Source organism: Ananas comosus, linkage group 15 (assembly GCF_001540865.1).
Source record: "Ananas comosus cultivar F153 linkage group 15, ASM154086v1, whole genome shotgun sequence".
Classification (NCBI taxonomy): Eukaryota; Viridiplantae; Streptophyta; class Magnoliopsida; order Poales; family Bromeliaceae; genus Ananas; species Ananas comosus.
In genome coordinates, this window is record NC_033635.1 from 11151285 (window position 1) to 11171387 (window position 20103).

At 35.4% G+C, this 20103-nt stretch overlaps 3 protein-coding genes and 1 long non-coding RNA gene across 6 annotated transcripts; all 4 read left to right on the plus strand.

Annotated features, from left to right (window-relative positions):
• LOC109720898 (serine carboxypeptidase-like 7) lies at positions 1045–6807 on the plus strand. Its single transcript, XM_020248246.1, has 14 exons — positions 1045–1229; positions 2442–2587; positions 2861–2937; positions 3211–3333; positions 3763–3865; positions 4298–4335; positions 4644–4745; positions 4980–5060; positions 5172–5327; positions 5411–5482; positions 6022–6140; positions 6229–6342; positions 6434–6479; positions 6570–6807. Exons 1-14 carry the CDS (start codon positions 1102–1104, stop codon positions 6651–6653), a joined length of 1389 nt encoding a protein of 462 aa, XP_020103835.1. The 5' UTR covers positions 1045–1101; the 3' UTR covers positions 6654–6807.
• On the plus strand, positions 7635–9678 carry LOC109720901. The gene is made up of 3 exons (XR_002219092.1): positions 7635–7764; positions 8364–8464; positions 9543–9678. It is a non-coding gene; the product is annotated as an uncharacterized LOC109720901 (long non-coding RNA).
• LOC109720897 (serine carboxypeptidase-like 7) lies at positions 12301–17725 on the plus strand. 2 transcript variants are annotated; one of them, XM_020248245.1, is made up of 14 exons: positions 12301–12554; positions 12871–13016; positions 13686–13762; positions 14037–14159; positions 14600–14707; positions 15183–15215; positions 15521–15622; positions 15857–15937; positions 16027–16182; positions 16266–16337; positions 16877–16995; positions 17084–17197; positions 17289–17334; positions 17426–17725. In XM_020248245.1, the coding sequence occupies exons 1-14, from the start codon at positions 12424–12426 to the stop codon at positions 17507–17509; spliced, it is 1392 nt and encodes a 463-aa protein (XP_020103834.1). In that variant the 5' UTR covers positions 12301–12423; the 3' UTR covers positions 17510–17725. The 2 variants fall into 2 exon arrangements, with proteins under 2 accessions (XP_020103834.1, XP_020103833.1); XM_020248244.1 differs by having other exon boundaries at positions 14600–14702; positions 15175–15215.
• Positions 18120–19835, plus strand: LOC109720899. Of its 2 annotated transcripts, none has more exons than XM_020248249.1 (4): positions 18120–18329; positions 18871–18931; positions 19025–19434; positions 19514–19835. In XM_020248249.1, exons 1-3 carry the CDS (start codon positions 18228–18230, stop codon positions 19261–19263), a joined length of 402 nt encoding a protein of 133 aa, XP_020103838.1. In that variant the 5' UTR covers positions 18120–18227; the 3' UTR covers positions 19264–19434; positions 19514–19835. The 2 variants fall into 2 exon arrangements, with proteins under 2 accessions (XP_020103838.1, XP_020103836.1); XM_020248247.1 differs by having other exon boundaries at positions 18136–18329; positions 19022–19434.

Sequence of the window (20103 nt, forward strand, 5' to 3'; positions counted from 1 at the left end):
AAGATTACTCTACTCAACCCACCCCACCCAGCCCATTCGGCCCGATTACAAACAGAAAAGAAAAAAAAAAAAATCGATTACCATCTTCCTTTCTCCCCTCACTTAATCCATTGAAATTCTAGACGAAGAGCCCTTCCCTCTCGTCTTCCTCCGCCACCGCAGCCAACGAGATAGAGTTCCGGCGGTTGCTAAATGCTTAAATAAGTGTTGGTAAATTAGCAGCACTTTTTTTAGGTTATAGTGACACTCTTTAACTGCCACTATATACCTAGCGATCCCACATATAGAAACACTTTTTAAAAGCGTCGATAATTTAGTCAGGAGCACTTTTTTTGACCTGTACCGACGTTTAAAAGTGTCTCTATAAACCATTTTTGTTGTAGTGACTATATATCCCTCAAAATCTCTAAAATATTTTGTTTGCCCATATATACTTTTTTTTTATTGCAAATATATTTTTCATATATTTCTCCGTTATTCAAAAATGTTTCTACTATTAGTGCTCGTTAAATCATCTCGAATTAAATTTGAGTTAAATTTCTACCGTAGTTAAAAAAAAAATTATCTATTTTGCCCCTAACTTAAGTGTAAATAAGAAAAATTGGTGACGGTAGAAGAGTATATTTGAAAAGGCAAAAAGTCAAAATACTTCTTTTGCCCCAAACTTAAAAGACAAATAAGAAAAGTTGGTGATAATAAAAGGGTATATTTAAAAAAATAAAATAATAATTTCATAGAGATAATGATGGTTACTAATAGTACAGTTAGAGAATTTAACTTTTTATATATATATATATATATATATATATATATATATATATATATATATATATATATATATATGTATAGCGACACTTTTAAATATCGGTACATGTCAAAAANTATATATATATATATATATATATATATATATATATGAAAGACTTTAAAACCTTAAAAGAATATTTTTAATACTAGAGATAGATTAAGCAATTGCTCCAAATTATAAATAGAGCCCTACTCGTATACCACATGTACTACTCATACCGTTTCAGTGATTGACTCTTACACTTCTCCATAGTAATTAGTTTCGTGAGAGAAAAATAGTTTGTAGTAGAAGCCATGGCCCTTGATCTTCTTCTTCTTCTTCCTCTTCTCTTTAGCTGCTTCCTTGTTAGCTCAGGTAGGAGAAGCATCATCACAAGCCTCCCAGGTTTTGATGGGCCTTTGCCCATTTCCTTGGAGACTGGGTAAGTTGCTGTGGAGATTATTAGTTTTTGTTAGAACTAAAACTGAAAAGATCTAGTCCGTAAGGTGTAAAAATACCAAAAAGAGAATCGAGAACGAGAGAAGAAAAATAAAGCACATAGTATTTACGTGGTTCGGCCGCCGGCCTACGTCTACAGGCGAAGACGGAGCGAAAATTTTCATTATAATCAAAGTGGTATACAAAATATGCCTCTATCACAAAACCCTAATCTCAAAATACACCCATATTCCCTCTCTCATCTTTCGCACTAAACCAATAGAATAAAAAGTATATTTATAATAGTGGCTAAATTCTAATACAACTAGAAATACAAACTTACTACCATTAGGAATATCTCAATAAAATTAAGTATAATCTAAACTTAACTTAACGGGATACTCAAAACAGAATAGGATTAGAAAACCTTACAATACTACAATTCGAGACATATCTAACAATCTCCACCTTGGCTTGAATTCTCTGTCTTCTCCACCAAAATTCCAAAAGCTCCTGAAGTGCTATTGCACATGCGAACAAGTTTACAGAATACTTGAACTTGATCGCCTAAAAACTTAATGAGCAAATCCGCGGGATTCTCTAAAGTGTCAATCTTCTCATTCTACAACTACGCCTTTTTGCAGCCTCTGTTGCATCAGAACGACAACTTGTCGTAGAGCGAAACTGCTAGAGCGATCAAACTTCTCGATCTCAAATTTGTCGACGTCTTAAACATCCAAACGAACACTCCATCTTTGCCCGTGGACGTAGGCCGGTGGCCGAACCACGTAAATGTTGTGTGCTTTATTTTTCTTCTCTCGTTCTCGATTCTCTTTTTGGTATTTTCACACCCGACGAACTAGATCTTTTCGGTTTTAGTTCTAACAATTTTTATGTACTTTTTAGCTTTAGCTTTAGCTTCTGCTTTTTGAGAGATAGATAGCATGCTACCCACTTATGCTTTTAGTTACAGTTATTTATAGCAACATATTTAGCAATTGTTTAAAAGTTCGGAGATTCTGTTGTAGCAAAAAAGGGCAAAAAAAAAAAAACAAAAAAGATTATGAGAATTGAAAGCAAACACTCCAATTTAGAACTTTGCTTCCTACTTTTCTTGATGATGCTTTTTAAAAAAGGTTAGTTTTATTGACAGAACATATACATTGAATCTAACATATGCTTAATTAAGAATGATTCTGGTTTGAAACTTTGGAAGGTATGTGGAGGTGGATGAGGAGAATGGGGTGCAGCTTTTCTACTACTTCATAGAATCGGAGAGAAATGCTCAGGAGGACCCTCTCATGCTGTGGCTCACCGGAGGCCCCGGTTGCTCCGCCTTCTCCGGCCTGGTCTACGAGATCGGTAATGAATTACGTGCAAAATTTAGTTCTTAAAGTTCCATCACAGTTTTAGTTGCACCAAGTTTTGACTTTGATAACGTAAATATATACATACAGACGCTATCTGAACTGTAGCGCGTTTGAAAATGCATACCAAGATTATAAAATTATGATTTTACTATCTAAGTTTCATCAAATTCTATTATATTGCAATATATATATTAATAAAATCGAAGTTTCAGATGTTTAAGCATGTATTTCAAAATGAGATATTTTTTTGTTTTCATATGTGCAGGCCCTCTTAGCTTTGATGTTGAAGGATACACGGAAGGCCTCCCAACTTTGTTGTACAACCCACATTCTTGGACCAAGGTTTATGCCCAAAATATAATAATAACGGGGAAACTTTAATTAGCCTCGTTGTGATTCAGCACTATCTAGTGGTTTAAAATATTTCACTTTACTATTCTGTGATTTTGTTTTTGTGTCGTTACAGAAATCCGCCGTTAAATAGCATAGTATTTAACTGTGGGTATATACGATGACGCATAAATACAAGCACGCATAAGATAGTAAAGTAATACTTTTCAAATCACACATGGCAAAGTTATATCTTAGTATGTGTGTGTTGGTCTTCAACCCCAGGTGAGCAGCATCATCTTCCTTGATTCCCCAGTGGGGACTGGGTTCTCCTACTCTGTGTTGGAGGAGGGCTACAACTCAAGTGACACAAAAGCTGTTGACCAAATCCTCATCTTCCTCAAAAAGGTAAAATCCATTAATTCCAACTTAATTCACATTTTACATTTCTTCAAGTGCACAAACTTCAACAATGGAGATTTATGATGTAACACATTTGTACATCGAAAGTAACTTTCCGTCAGCATCGTCGCTATCTAATTTATATTCAGAATTTGATCGTGTTCATGTCGGGTTTGGACCTGAACTCAATTAGAATTCGAATCTAAGCCCGAAATTTTAGACTTCTGATTAGTGTCGAGTCAAGTTTGCATGAAAATTTGACACAAACTTGTAACTTAACAGTTCTGACGGAAAATTTCTCACGGAAAACCGAAATAGTAACCTCAGAACACCTAAATGATGCAAACAAAATCATGGATTACTGATGTAAAAGTACACTGTACCACTGGGCCATTTTTTAAAAAAATCCACTCTATTTGTCATTTGATGTTGCAGTGGTTTGTGGACCATCCAGAATTTAAGTCAAATCCTCTTTATATCGGCGGCGATTCTTATTCTGGCTTGATTATTCCGGCTGTTACTCTAGAAATCGCAAACAGTAAGTTATTTTTTCCATATATTTTCTATATCCATATATCCACTGTTCGTCGTGAACTCCATTTTCGAATGTAGACAATATTTGGCATTTCTGCTCAGTATGGTATGTATCTAATGTGATTTTCTCATAAAATAAAAATTTCTCCATGAATTTAGTAACATTATGTAACAATATGAATTTTCATGTGTGAATAATATGAATAGAATGTGTGCCAATTTCGACGTAAGAGCTGCGTAAATGCCAGCTAGGAATTTTCAGAATATTCGTGCTTTCGGAAGTTAAAAGGACGTCACCGAAGTTACACAATTTGTGAAAATTTTCGAATTCACGACATAAGCAGTGATCAACCTTCTTAAACAGTTATGTAGTTAATTATGACACAAATTTTCTTTCCCCTTTTTTCGTTTTTTAATCTTTTTACGCCTTTTCTAGGTAAGAAGCTGAGTGAAGAGACACTTCTGAATCTCAAGGTTTGTGAGCCTTACTGAGAAATGTGTGCAAACTTCAAATATCTTATCTTTTACTAGTTTTTTTTTTTTTCGATTTAATTTGTAGGCTTTCGTTAACTGCGATATCTCCAAAATGAATTCTTTAATACATATGTATATAGCCTTTTACTCGGATAAATTTGTGAAATTCTAGAATGATAATAAAGCTCATAGATAAAACGTAGTTGCGTTCCGGAGTTCCAGTTGAATCATTTTCTTCGTCAAATGTTTAGAATAAAAGAGTTCTCCATCGGATTTCTTCTTAATTTAACTTTTTAACTTTTGATCAGGGTTATCTGGCCGGCAACCCAGTAACTGACGGAGAGTTCGACAGCGGAGCGAGATTACCATTTGCTCATGGGATGGCGCTTATTTCTGATGAACTTTATGAGGTGATGCAACAATTTTTCGATCATTCTTCGGTATCAGGTTACATTTAGCCATCAACATCAACTTCGAGCGACCATTTCCCTTTTCAGTGCACTAAATCTGAATCCTGTTAAATCAAAATTTCAGAAATTGGCTTTTTCGCATTAGTTCTCTGCAACTACTGAATCAAACCTTTCAATTATGTTATGAACTTTAAGACACAAACTTTATCAAAGTGTACTTTTTCCCTTCTTTAGTCAGCGAAGGAAAGTTGCGGCGGAAAATATACTGCTCCGAGAAATGCACAATGTTGGAACTATCTCCAGGCCGTGTATGAGGTAGTAATTAATATGTTTATGCGGCTTCTCTTTTTTTTTTTTTTTTTTTTTTTTTTGTTTCTCCTTTTGTTTTTTACTTTTGTAACCTGAAAAGGTCTTTCAAATATGCAGTGCACAAAGGGCATCAACGGAGGCCATATTTTGGAGCCGAATTGCGAGTTCGCGAGCCCGCATCCTTTCACAGTTTCCGCCAAGAGAAGGAAAATGCTAGCTAAGCAATCTGAAGAACTCTCTTTGCTGACATCTAGCATCCCTACATATTGTAGGGTTGGTCCCCTCCTTTTTGTTGATTGTTTCTTTCGTTTGTTTCCGTTTTGAATCTGTAATATCGAGCTTAATGCCTGTTGCAGACTTATGGGTACTTGCTATCCAAATATTGGGCAGACAATGATACAGTAAGAGCGGCTCTCGGCATTCATAAGGTAATTCTGTAATTCTGATCAGGCGGATCTAACACAATCAAATAGATTTTGTAGCATAGGTCTATTATGCATATTATACCTGTTTTTTCGTCGTTTCTAATGAGGTTCAGAGTTGATGGTCGCGAGTTCGATTCCCATCTTTTGCCAACATTTCGTGTTTGCTCATCAACACGCACGTGAATACGGGTTTTACGTAGATTTATAGACCGTTTCCTGTCGGATTGATTTCTTGCGTAGAATTATACGATGCTATTTGCACAGCCTAAAAAAGCACAAGCGGCTACTTACTGCATGCACTTCCTAAAAAAGCGGTTTAGTTCTTCCGCTTGATTCGCGCGAATAGGGACCGAGAATAAAGGAAAAATGATTCACTGCGCTCGATCATTTTATCACGTTGAATCTGCATGTGTTCTAAGCTTGTAGAATGGCTTGCGAATTGTGAACATTCAAATGATCGATTAGAGCTCCTCCTTTAGTTCTTTACTCCGTTATTGATCGACTTGTATCTCAGCTAAAATCTTAGTATCAATGTCGCGCAGGGAACGGTTCCTTCCTGGAAAAGGTGCAATTTTGATTTACCTTATACGAAAGATATCTGGAGTGCAGTAGTATATCATCTCAAGGTGACAACGAAAGGTTACCGGGCATTGGTTTACAGGTTCTGACACTCACTATGGAAGCTTTTCTTTTATGATATGCTACGATATGAGTTTTCGACGCTCAGAGATGAAAATTGTATATCGCAGTGGCGACCACGACTTTGTGATACCGTTTCTGGGAACTCAAGCATGGATCAGGTCTCTGAATTTCTCAGTAGTGGACGAGTGGCGACCGTGGTCTGTAGATGGCCAAGTTGCAGGGTGAGCTTCATTTCATTATTCATTCTCAGAAAGCGCTTTTTACGCTCATTTTAAGAACAATCTAATTGAACTCTCATCTTCGTGTTCTCAGATTCACGAGGAGTTACTCGAACAACCTCACATTTGCAACTGTAAAGGTTAACATATATTGTTTTTTCTTTTTCTTTTTTTACTGAAATAAATTGCGGTAACTAAGCATTTTAGAATGGGTTTCTTTCTAAATGCAGGGTGCAGGACACACTGCTCCAGAATACAAGAGAAAGGAAAGCCTCAGCATGCTGGAAAGATGGTTATCTGGTGTTCCTGTATGATTCTGACACATTCTGTATATCTAATTTGGGAATGTTATACAACTCCATACTAAGATTTTACATTTGTAAAGCTTGTAATTCCCCTTTGCTGGGCATAGGAGAGCTCTTTGTAATCTCCTACTAAGTGGAACAAAGCGTTAAAGCGCAATAAAAGATCACTTATCAAGGACTATTACCTCCTTTGAAATTTGGTTTACAATTTTTTCTTCTGCTCTCGGTAGCAACCATCTCTAATAAAGCATGAAAATAAAAGCTTTTAATCTATGGCTTCCTTCTGGTTCTGTTTTTGCTTTTGCTACACCGTTTGGCAAGGGGATAGGGATAGGGATAGGTCCTTATCCCCCCTTTATACCCAAACGCTAATTTTTTATCCGAGAACAGTAATTTTCGATTACTTATAATAATCGATTATAACTATTCCCATCAACACCTTCAGTTTATATATAAAACTACCTAACATTTTTCTTATTCCATATTATCTATCCAAACACTATTTTTCTTATCCCCGGAAACAACTCAATTTTCATCTAAACGCTACTTTTTTTATCCCATACTTGTACCTATCCCTGTAATAGCTAGTTCTTGCTTATACCTGAACCAAACGGTTTGAGAATAACTGTTCGGAATAGTTTGATATAGTATTTTCCCATACTGCACTTCTTCGAACAGCACTACACCTTTACAATGTTGGTAACACGAAAAAAAAAAAAGAAAAAGAAAAAAAGAAAAGCATTTACTAAAAAAGGGGCAACATACACTGATACCCATGAATTTACTCGAAGTCGGTGAAGTTGCAAATTCGGTTCGACGGTGAAGTTGCAAATTCGGCGACGACTCTTGGTTCGTTGAGTAGAAGCAAAGTGGAGAGTCTCGTCAACGACTTCAGTGTGGCTGAAACGCGTAACGTCGGCAGAGAAGGTAAGGTCGTCGCCGACTTCTATGGAGTAAGTTAGAGCATAATTAGGGTTTCGGAATTTTGAGCCCTAGAAGAGCTCGTTAGGTCTCGTCGTCGTCGTCGTCGCCATTAACGATGGAGAAGCGGAGAGAGGCGAAGAGGAAAAAGTTCCACGAGGCGCTCCTCAATCTCTACCACCCCCCACCTCCTCCTCGCGTAATCCCTTCTCTTTTCCTTTTTTCTCCTTTAAGATTCATCGTAATCGTAATTTGTATCAAACTTTTCTCCTTTTTTGATCCGTGTCGTACAATAGTCGAAATGGGAAATAGGTAGAGTTTGGAAGTGAAGTTGTCGTCTTTTTTTAGCAATTTGAACAGAAAATTATTGTTTTGATGTGAACGATTATGATTAGCATGATCACAAAAATGGATAAATGTTGGTGGTGACTTTATAAAATCTCCATTGGTTTCAGATTTTTGTTAGATTACCCTAAAAAGCACGAAAAAGGAATTTTTCTTAAAAAAAAAAAAAAGGGAGAAAGCACCAGAAAAGCTCATTGTAATCCCTAAAAAAGTGTCTCTTTGAGCAACTTTACTGTGCAATTGCAACCCAAGCCCTAATAGAACTCTACCAGTTATCTCTAGCATTTACATTTTTAAGTTCAATCACATTTGAGTTTTGCCTCAAAAAGCCACTGTTTAAGTTTATCTAATTTCAGATCTTGGTTTTATGAAGTACATTTAAATAGAATAGTGAAGTCCTAAAAAACAATTGAGAAAATGTTTTTTTTTTTTTTAAACTCATATTTTTGGCAGAGACGGGAATTATGCGAGAAAGGAAAGCTCGTCGAGCAGTGAAAGTGATTGTGGTTCGAAGACACTCACAAGGGCTCAGAGGAAGATAGAGAGGTCAATGGGTATGGATACCTGAAATTTTATTCGAACTCGAATCCGAATGAAACGGATATATTCGATGCTAAATGGATATGTATTCGGATATGAATATCAAAAATAGAAACCCGATAGATATGGATTTGGATATGAATTTTGACTGCACCCAACCCTAACCCGAACCCGACCCGAACCCGAATTTATTTGGTATTATATATATATATATATATATATATATAGAGTTGAGCTGGAATACTATCGGTAGCAAACGGGCTCCATTGACACCTATTTGTTTTCGATGATGGAGCCTCCAAATCGACGATCGGCATCATTGAAAATGATCTATACCACTTGAAGTATCTAGAAATCAAATTTTATATTTTTCTGATATTGTTTTCTTGTCCATCAAGTGGGTGTAAAAATAAATGGCTGAAAATGAATATCCTCTAAAAAGTGATGATAGAAATTTTGTAATCATGATCGAGAGTATAGATCTTGTTCTAAATAGTTTAAAGAATTTTCTAACCAAAATTCAATTGATTTGGATAGCTTTACACCGTTAAATGAGAAAATTTCTCATATCAATCATTAAAATTATTAATTTTGAAACCCTTTGATCATTAGGTAAATGATGTCGAAAAGATTTGAAATTTAATTTCTAAATACTTCAAGTGATATAGATCATGTTCAACGATGCCGATCGTCGATTTGAAAGCTCCATCATCGAAAACAAATGGGTGGCAACAGAGCCCGTTTGCTACCGATAGCATTCCATTTCAACTATATATATATATATATATATATATATATATATATATATATATATATATATATATATATATATATATATATATATAATGTTATATTTGAATTTGTATTTTAAAAATTTAGATTTAATATAATATATTTTGAAATATTGAAAAAAGAAATAATTATTTCGAATTCAAATTTTCGGATTCGGGTTTCAGATTTTTTGGTTGGGTTTGGGTTTGGATATAAATTTTTAAAATTCGTCGGGTTCAGATTCGGGTCTCGAGTTTAGAGTCGGGTTTGGGTTCGAATTTTTTAAAATCTGTCTCGAATCTGACCTGTTGACATCTCTAGAGGAAGAGGATTCGGAAAAGGAAGCTGAACTGCTGAAGGAAGGGGCGACAGTTAGCTAGAAGAAAAGTTATTGGACCTTTATTCATTTAAAAAAAAAAAAAAAACAGAAGTTGCGGGGGTGTGAATAAAAAAAAAACAAATATAATTGAGGGGCTCTCCAAATATTTTTACCAATTACTAATCATTGAAATTTCCTTTTCCCTAAAGTGACTGATATTTTTTGTTAAGGAAAATAATTAACATAATAATTAAGGATAACTAAGATTACCAAAATTAATTCCTTCGACGTTACCACATATGATTTAAAACTATGGAAAGTGACGCTTTGAAAACTACAAACCAATCTTTTCTATGGAGGAATTTTCTCAATTTTAACCTACATGTTTCATTGATGCTTGTGGAGGAGATAAATCTTGTGTAACAACTACACCATCTTAAATTTATAATACATAATTAATTCTATTAAGTCATATGCTTTGAATCGTATCCGCATACTAATGTAACATCATGGCATATAAATCAATCAATCAAAAGTCTCCGACAAACATTTTGAATCAATATTATAATGATGTAAGTAAATTTGTTAAATAAAAATATTTTGTATGGAATAATTCATAAGTTCTTTTTGAAATTATGGAGATATTACGTTACGTGCAGTGAAAAAAATATAATACAAAAATATTTTATTTATTTTTATAAATAATATTATATTTTGTATATGTTGTGATATACTTTTTGCCGTTTCATTTTTATTTCTTGATGTTACATGGAACTTATACTTTTTTATTTGCCTCATACTTTTGGGTGGGTTGGGTGATTTTAAGCCAATTTGGACAAAGGGAAATCGACAAAGTGTCGATTTCCTATTGTATATTAAAACAAAAGTTAAATTACATAAAAAAAAATAGAGAGATTTTTATGAGCCTCTCTCTTTATGTTAGTTCACCATCATATGCCATGTGGTTTCATTTTACACTTTAAATTAATAAGTATCGTTGTGATCTGGAAATTGCCAAATTGTAGTCTCTTTCAAAAAAAGAAAAAAGAAACAAACTTATGGAGTCTACGGTTACTTTTTGAATATAGCCACCAAAAGAAGAAAGAATAAATAAAACACCATAATTGATATAATATTATTAAAAAAAAAGGACGAAAACACTAGGTAGAACTTTATACTTTTTTATTTTTAAGTGACAACAACTATATCTGGTACAATCCGTGTCTAGCGTAAGTGGCAAAGGGCTTGGCAGTTGATACCCGAGGTCCCAAATTCGAATTCTAATTGATTCACATTTCCAGCTAAATTTATTTTTAACCCTAAAAAAAAAATCAACATAAAATAGTTGTAGATTACTTGTCCTACTTGATTACAATAAACTCTCAGTTAAGCCCAATCCAATCCCTACATTTTTCCTTGTTTTGATCATTAATTAATTCCAAGCTTTTGCTTCTGATCCTTAAACTCCACTTACCTCTCAAAAAAGTCACACACCCTTATCTAAAATTACAAGAGATAATTACCTATATTACCTCTTAAAACCTTTGAAATATTTTGCTTGCCCCTACTTTTTTTTTTTTATTGCAAATATATTTTTCATATATTTCTCCGTTATTTAGAAATATTTCTACGATTAGTGTCCGTTAAGTCATATCGGATTAAATCTGAGTTAAGTTTCTACCGTAGTTAAAAAAAAATTATCTATTTTGTCCGTAACTTAAGTGCAAATAAGAAAAATTGATGAGGTAGAAGAGTATATTTGAAAAAACAAAAAGTCAAAACACTTTTTTTGCCCTAAACTTAGAAGACAAATAAGAAAAGTTGGTGATGATAAAAGAGTATATTTAAAAGAGTAAAATAGTAATTTCATAGAGATAATGACTGTTACTAATAAAACCCTGACAGAATTTAACTCTCTCTCTCTCTCTCCCCCTCTATATATATATAGAACTAGGCTGGAATACTATCAATAGCACAAAGCTATTGGTGCTATTAGTTTTTTAGCCCTTGGATTGAGAAATGTGAGGTTAGGATGATGTGGGCCCCCAAGGGTTGAGTGGGTGGTTGGTTGAATAGTATAATCTAACAGGTAAAAATAATGAAAGCACGGAGCTAGAGTGACGCTACTATGCTTCTGGAAGCACGGAGCCTTCCGTGCTTCTAAGTCATTTTTGATGTTGCGACTTTCGAATCGTCGATCGGCTCCATTAAACTTGATTTAGAGTATTTGAAGTACCTAGACAATAAATTTTGTAATTTTTCGATATCATTTGCCTAGTGAACTAAGGGGCTCAAAATCAACGGCTGAAAATAAAAATCTTACAAAACGTGATAATATAACATTAAAATTTTAGATCAAAGATATTGATCTTGTTTTATATAGTATAAAGAATTTTCTATCAAAATTTCACGTGATTTGGATATTTCTACATCGTTAAACTTGCAAACGGCTCACCGCGGCCATTAAAATTATTGATTTTGAGTCTCTTCCATCACTAGGCAAATGATATCAAAAAATCATAAAATTTATTTTCTAAGTACTTCATATACTCTAAATCAAGTTTAACGGAGCCAATCGACGATTCGAAAATCGCAACATCGAAAACGACCTGGATCTGTACTTCCAGAAGCATAGTAGCCTCACTCTATATATATATATATANTATATATATATATATATATATATATATATATATATATATATATGAAAGACTTTAAAACCTTAAAAGAATATTTTTAATACCAGAGATAGATTAAGCAATTGCTCCAAATTATAAATAGAGCCATACTTGTAGACCACACAACTCATAACCCAGTGATTGACTCTTACACTTCTCCTTAGTAATTAGTTTCATGAGAATAAAATAGTTTGTAGTAGAAGCCATGGCCCTTGATCTTCTTCTTCTTCTTCTTCCTCTTCTCTTTAGCTGCTTCCTTGTTAGCTCAGGTAGGAGAAGCATCATCACAAGCCTCCCAGGTTTTGATGGGCCTCTGCCCATTTCCCTGGAGACTGGGTAAGTTGCTGTGGAGATTGTTAGTTTTTAGGTACTTTGTAGCTTTAGCTTTAGCTTCTCCTTTCCGTTACAGTTATTTATAGCAACATATTTAGCAATTGTTTAAAAGTTCGGAGATTCTGTTGTAGCAGATAAGGGCGAAAAACAAAAGGAAAAAATGATTATGGGAATCCAAAGCAAACACTCCAATTTAGAACTTTGCTTCCTACTTTTCTTGATGATGCTTTTCAAAGAAAGTTAGTTTTATTGACAGAACAGATGCATTGAATCTAACATATGCTTAATTAAGATTGATTCTCATTTGAAACTTTGGAAGGTATGTGGAGGTGGATGAGGAGAATGGGGTGCAGCTTTTCTTCTACTTCATAGAATCGGAGAGAAATGCTCAGGAGGACCCTCTCATGCTGTGGCTCACCGGAGGCCCCGGCTGCTCCGCCTTTTCCGGCCTGGTCTACGAGATCGGTTACGAATTACGTGCAAAATTTAGTTCTTTAAGTTCCATCATGGTTTTAGTTGCACCAAAGTTCTGACTTTGATAACATAAATATATACATACAGACGTTATCTGAACTGTAGCGCGTTTCGAAATGCATACTAGGATCATAAAATTATGATTTTACTAAGTTTCATCAAATTCTATTATATTGCAATATATTAATAAAATCGAAGTTTCTGAAGTTTAAGCATGTATTTCAAAATGCTATATAGTTTAAATAAGATCCACACATTTTTACCTTCTCTGTTCTGATAGTTGTGACTCATTATCATTCATACCTTAAAAAGAATATGCCATTATAGCTAACTCTATTAATGGTATATAATACTCTAAATTTATGTAAAAGGAATCAATTATTAGAAAAGACAAATTGAGTAAACAAAGTGAAATGTTGAACAATTAATTAATAGTTGATGGTGATCAAACCTACAGAGGACAAAAGGAATACATTGAAGAGTACTCTCCAGAGCTATTTCTTTAGTTGGTTCCAAGAAAAATTGTGCTAAACCTTTCAATATTACTATCTAGCTTTGCATTATTTATGATTTAGCTACTTAATTACCATCACAAATTAACTTTTTTAATGCAATATTTTGCATCTTATACGAAATATTTTATTGTTTTGATATGTGCAGGCCCTCTTAGCTTTGATGTTGAAGGATACACACAAGGCCTCCCAACTTTGTTGTACAACCCACATTCTTGGACCAAGGTTTATGCCCCAAAATATAATAATAACGGGGAAACTTTAATTAGCCTCGTTGTGATTCAGCACCATCTAGTGGTTTAAAATATTTCACTTTACTATCCTGTGGTTTTGTTTTCGTGTCGTTACAGAAATCCACCGTTAAATAGCATAGTATTTAACTGTGGGTATATATGATGACACATAAGTACGAACATAAGATAGTAAAGTAATACTTCACAAATCACACATGGCAAAGTTATATCTTAGTGTGTGTGTGTGTGTTGGTCTTAAACCCCAGGTGAGCAGCATCATCTTCCTTGATTCCCCAGTGGGGACTGGGTTCTCCTACTCTGTGTTGGAGGAGGGCTACAACTCAAGTGACACAAAAGCTGTTGACCAAATCCTCATCTTCCTCAAAAAGGTAAAATCCATTGATTCCAACTTAACTCCCATTTTACATTTCTTCAAGTGCACAAACTTCAACAATGGAGACTTATGATGTAACACATTTGTACATCAATGCTGTCGACAGTAACTTTCCGTCAGCGTCAGCGCTATTTAATTTATATTCAGAATTTGATCGTGTTCGTGTCGGGTTTGGACCTGAACTCAATTAGAATTCGAATCTAAGCCCGAAATTTTAGACTTCTGATTAGTGTCAAGTCGAGTTTGCATCAAAATCCGACACAAACTTGTACCTTAACAGTTCTGACGGAAAATTTCTCACGGAAAACCAAAATAGTAACCTCAGAACACCTAACTGATGCAAACAAAATCATGGATTACTGATGTAAAAGTACACTGTACTACTGGGCCATTTTTTTTTTTTAAATCCACTCTATTTGTCATTTGATGCTGCAGTGGTTTTTGGACCATCAAGAATTTAAGTCAAATCCTCTTTACATCGGCGGCGATTCTTATTCTGGCATGATTATTCCGGCTGTCACTCTAGAAATCGCAAACAGTAAGTTATTTTTTCCGTATATTTTCTATATCCATATATCCACTGTTCCTGGTGAACTCTGTTTTCGAATGTAGACAATATTTGGCATTTCTGCTCATTATGGTGTGTTTCTAATGTGATTTTCTCATAAAATAAAAATTTCTCAACAAATTTAGTAACATTATGTAATACTATGAATTTTCATGTGTGAATAATATGAATAGAATGTGTGCCAATTTCGACCTAAGGGCTGCGTAAATTCCAGCTAGGAATTTTCAGAATATTTGTGCTTTCGGAAGTTAAAGGACGTCACCGAAGTTACGTAATTTGTGAAAATTTTCTCACAATGCTCGTTGACTGTTCTTGAAACAAATAAAATGTGCGTCAGCAAAACATAAGCAGTGATCAACCTTCTTAAACAGTTATGTAGTTAATTTTGACACAATTTTCCTTTTCCCTTTTTTCGCTTTTTAATCTTTTACGCCTTTTCTAGGAAATAAGAAGCTGAGTGAAGAGACACTTCTGAATCTCAAGGTTTGTGAGCCTTACTGAGAAATGTGTGCATACTTCAAATATCTTATCTTTTACTACTATTTTTTTTTCGATTTAATTTGTAGGCTTTCGTTAACTGCGATATCTCCAAAATGAATTCTTTAATACATATATATATAGCCTTTTACTCGGATAAATTTGTGAAATTCTAGAATGATAATAAAGCTCATAGATAAAACGTAGTTGCGTTCCGGAGTTCAAGTTGAATCATTTTCTTCGTCAAATGTTTAGAATAAAAGAGTTCTCCATCGGATTTCTTCTCAATTTAACTTTTAACTTTTGATCAGGGTTATCTGGCCGGCAATCCAGTAACTGACAAAGAGTTCGACAAAGGAGCGAAAGTACCATTTGCTCATGGGATGGCGCTTATTTCTGACGAACTTTATGAGGTGATGCAACAATTTTTCGATCATTCTTCGGTATCAGGTTACATTTAGCCATCAACATCAACTTCGAGCGACCATTTCTCTTTTCAGCGCACAAAATCTGAATCCTGTTAAATCAAAATTTCAGAAATTGGCTCTTTCGCATTAGTTCTCTGCAACTACTGAATCAAACCTTTCAATTATGTTATGAACTTTATGACACAAACTTTATCAAAGTGTACTTTTTCCCTTCTTTAGTCAGCAAAGGAAAGTTGCGGCGGAAAATATACTGCTCCGGGAAATGCACAATGTGCGAACTATCTCCAGGCCGTGGATGAGGTAGTAATATGTTTGCGCGGCTTCTTTTCTTTTCGTTTCTCTTTTTGTTTTTCACTCTTGTAACCCGAAAAAGCCTTTCAAATATGCAGTGTACAAACGGCATCAATGAAGGCAATATTTTGGAGCCGAAATGCGAGTTCGCGAGCCCGCATCCTTTGACAGTTTCCGCCGAGAGAAGGAAAATGCTAGAAGAGCAATTTGAAGAACTCTCTTTGCTGAAATCTAGCATCCCTAAATATTGTAGGGTTGGTCCCCTCCTTTTTGTCGATTGTTTATTTCGTTTTTTTCCGTTTTGAATCCGTAATATCGAGTTTGATACCTGTTGCAGACTTATGGGTACTTGCTATCCAAATATTGGGCAGACAATGATACAGTGAGAGAGGCTCTCGGCATTCGTAAGGTAATTCTGTAATCCTGATCAGGTGGATCTAACACAATCAAATAGATTTTGTAGCATAGGTCTATTATGCATATTATACCTGTTTTTTCGTCGTTTCTAATGAGATTGAGAGTTGACGGTCACGAGTTCGATTCCCCATCTTTTGCCAACATTTCGTGTTTGCTCATCAACACGCACGTGAATACAGGTTTTACGTAGATTTATAGACCATTTCCTGTCGGATTGATTTCTTGCGTAGAATTATACGATGCTATTTGCACAGCCTAAAAAAGCACAAGCAGCTACTTACTGCATGCACTTTCTGAAAAAGCAGTTTAGTTCTTCCGCTTGATTCGCGCGAATAAGGGCCAAGAATAAAAGAAAAATGATTCACTGCGCTCGATCATTTTATCACATTGAATCTGCATGTGATCTAAGCTTGTAGAATGGCTTGCGAATTGTGAACATTCAAATGATCGATTAGAGCTCCTCCTTTAGTTCTTTACTCCGTTATTGATCAACTTGTACTCGGCTAAAATTTTAGTATCAATGTTGCGCAGGGAACGGTTCCTTCCTGGAAAAGGTGCAATTATGATTTACCTTATACGAAAGATATCCCGAGCGCAGTAGTATATCATCTCAAGGTGACAACGAAAGGTTACCGGGCATTGGTTTACAGGTTCTGACACTCACTATGGAAGCTTTTCTTTTATGATATGCTACGATATGAGTTTTCGACGCTCAGAGATGAAAATTGTATATCGCAGTGGCGACCACGACTTTGTGATACCGTTTCTGGGCACTCAAGCATGGATCAGGTCTCTGAATTTCTCAATAGTGGACGAGTGGCGACCGTGGTCCGTAGATGGCCAAGTTGCAGGGTGAGCTTCATTTCATTACTCATTCTCAGAAAGCGCTTTTTACGCTCATTTTAAGAACAATCCGATTGAACTCTCATCTTCGCGTTCTCAGATTCACGAGGAGTTACTCGAACAACCTCACATTTGCAACCGTAAAGGTTAACATATAATCTTTTTTTCTTTTTCTTTTTTTACTGAAATAAATTGCAGTAACTAAGCATTTGAGAGTGGATTTCTTTTTAAATGCAGGGTGCAGGACACACTGCTCCAGAATACAAGAGAAAGGAAAGCCTCAGCATGCTGGAAAGATGGTTATCTGGTGTTCCTATATGATACTGACACATACTGTAGATCTAATTTGGGAATGTTATACACTTATTATACTTCTTACTAAGATTTTACTGGGGCTACTCCTTTTCATTTGTAAAGTTCATAATTCCCCTTTGCTGGGCATAGGAGAGCTCTCTGTAATCTCCTACTAAGTGGAACAAAGCGTTAAAGCGCAATAAAAGATCACTTATCCTTTGAGGACCATTACCTCCTTTGAAATTTTGTTTACAATTTTAGCTTCTGCTCTCAGTAGCAATTAACCATCTCTAATAAAGCATGAAAATAAAAGCTTTTAATCTATGGCTTCTGTTTCTGCTTCTGCTTCTGCTTCCGCTATAGAGAATAACTGTTCGGAATAGTTTGATATAGTATTTCCCCATACTGCACTTCTTCGAACAGCACTACACCTTTACAATGTTGGTAACGCAAAAAAAAAAAGAAAAAAAAGAAAAGAAAAGCACTTCTACAAAACGGGCAACATACACATGAATTTACTCGAAGTCGGTGAAGTTGCAAATTCGGCGACGACTCTTGCTTCGTTTAGTAGAAGCAAAGTGGAGAGTCTCGTCAACGACTTCAGTGTAGCTGAAACGCGTAAAGTCGGCAGAGAAGGTAGGTCGTCACCGACTTCTATGGAGTAAGTAGAGCATAATTAGGGTTTCGGAATTTTGAGCCCTAGAAGAGCTCGTAGGTCTCGTCGTCGTCGTCGTCGCCATTGACGATGGAGAAGCGGAGAGAGGCGAAGAGGAAAAAGTTCCACGAGGCGCTCCTCAATCTCTACCACCCCCCACCTCCTCCTCCTCCCCACGATTCCCCTCCTCGCGTAATCCCTTCTCTTTTCGTTTTTTCTCCTTTAAGACTCAAATTTTTCTCCTTTGTTGATCCGTGTCGTACAATAGTCGAAATGGGAAATAGGTAGAGTTTGGAAGTGAAGTTGTAGTCTTTTTTAGCAATTTGGATAGAAAATTATTGTTTTCATGTGAACGATTATGATTAGCATGATCACAAATGGATAAATGTTGGTGGTGACTTTATAAAATCTCCATTGGTTTCAGATTTTTGTTAGATTACCCTAAAAGCACGAAAAAGGAATTTTTCTTAGAAAAAAGGGAGAAAGCACCAGAAAAGCTCATTGTAATCCCTAAAAGTGACTCTTTGAGCAACTTTACTGTGCAATTGCAACCCAAGCCCTAATAGAATTCCACCAGTTATCTCTAGCATTTACATTTTTAAGTTCAATCACATTTGAGTTTTGCCTTAAAAAGCCACTGTTTAAGTTTATCTAATTTCAGATCTTGGTTTTATTTACTTGGTTATGGTGTTTTCGAAGTGATTTTAATGATGGTTTCGTTTTATACATCAAGTTAGATGAAGCGGAATCCGTTGAGGTGTTGTATAGAGACACAGACCTGGAGTTTGACCCAGGTACGAAGTACATTTAAATAGAATAGTGAAGTACTAAAAAACAATTGAGAAAATGTTTTTTTCTTTTTTTTTATCTCGTGTTTTTGGCAGAAGACGGGGATTATGCGAGAAAGGAACGCTCATCGAGCAGTGAAAGCGATTGTGGTTCGAAGACACTCACAAGGGCTCAGAGGAAGAGGATTCGGAAAAGGAAGCTGAAGGAAGGCGCGACAGTTAGAAGAAAAGTTATTGGACCTTTATTGCCAGAAGGTTATCAAGATCAGGAAAATCAACTTTCCGATGGCCAAAAGAAACCATTAGATGAAAAATCATTGGGGCACTCAGCAAATTAAATGCTGGGTTCAAGCTAGGAGAACTAAGAGCTTCAGAATTAGAAATTTTTTTTTTTTTCCTGATCAGAACGATGAATTGATGATCTTCAGAAAGAATTGATGTGACTAAAGAAGATTAAATTTGATGGATTTGTGCCAAATGGACTGTAGTTTGCCGTTGCATCTCTGCCGGTAATTTCTTTGTTCTCTTTTTATGAAGTTATTCTTAAGAGTTTAGTGTTGTGCTGAAGGTCTCTTTATTATGCTTTAGATTTGGAGCTGCTTGGATTGTCCTGGGTGAAGCCATGAAGGCACCGGTCGGCAAAGATCCAAATTTGCAACTGTTGTATTGCATAGAAGTGTGAGAGATCACGTAATGATATTCCTTGCAGTGCTATGAAATTGTAATTAAGATAATGAAGACCGACTTCTTGTATAGTCAAACATTGTGTACAGATGCGAGAGCAAAGCAATTCAAAATTTGTTTTTTGTCCCAACTGTGAGCTATAACCTTTACTTTTTGTTTCATATATTTGGTTTTGCTGATGTACATTCGTCTCGTTCGACTCTATGAAACTAAATTGTCTAATGCAGATATTGACAGTATGTTGTTATGCTTAATTTATTTCTGTGAGCTAGTGCATGTTCTGCAGCTATATAGGTGGACTACGGCAGTACAAAGATTGTTATCTTTATTTTGCCTGTTCCACTCCATCATACAAAGAAGAAGTAGAAGAAGAAAAAACCATGGTTGAACAAAAGCTGAATGATAACTGATCCCAGTATCCTGTCAAAGAGACTTGATAAAGCTGTTTGCTTAAATTGATTGTCTACAGCCCTCTGTGTGTGTGTGTGTGTGTG

Excerpts from the sequence above, each read along its gene's own strand:
- LOC109720898 (XM_020248246.1), top strand. The coding sequence starts at position 1,102 with ATGGCCCTTGATCTTCTTCTTCTTCTTCCTCTTCTCTTTAGCTGCTTC. Across the intron at positions 2,588-2,860 it reads CGGCCTGGTCTACGAGATCG|GCCCTCTTAGCTTTGATGTT; the intron begins GTAATGAATTAC and ends TCATATGTGCAG. Across the intron at positions 6,480-6,569 it reads TCACATTTGCAACTGTAAAG|GGTGCAGGACACACTGCTCC; the intron begins GTTAACATATAT and ends TTCTAAATGCAG.
- LOC109720897 (XM_020248244.1), top strand. The coding sequence starts at position 12,424 with ATGGCCCTTGATCTTCTTCTTCTTCTTCTTCCTCTTCTCTTTAGCTGC. Across the intron at positions 15,216-15,520 it reads AGACACTTCTGAATCTCAAG|GGTTATCTGGCCGGCAATCC; the intron begins GTTTGTGAGCCT and ends ACTTTTGATCAG. Across the intron at positions 16,183-16,265 it reads GCATCCCTAAATATTGTAGG|ACTTATGGGTACTTGCTATC; the intron begins GTTGGTCCCCTC and ends TACCTGTTGCAG.
- LOC109720899 (XM_020248247.1), top strand. The coding sequence starts at position 18,228 with ATGGAGAAGCGGAGAGAGGCGAAGAGGAAAAAGTTCCACGAGGCGCTC. Across the intron at positions 18,330-18,870 it reads CCCACGATTCCCCTCCTCGC|TTAGATGAAGCGGAATCCGT; the intron begins GTAATCCCTTCT and ends TTATACATCAAG. Across the intron at positions 18,932-19,021 it reads AGACCTGGAGTTTGACCCAG|AAGACGGGGATTATGCGAGA; the intron begins GTACGAAGTACA and ends TGTTTTTGGCAG.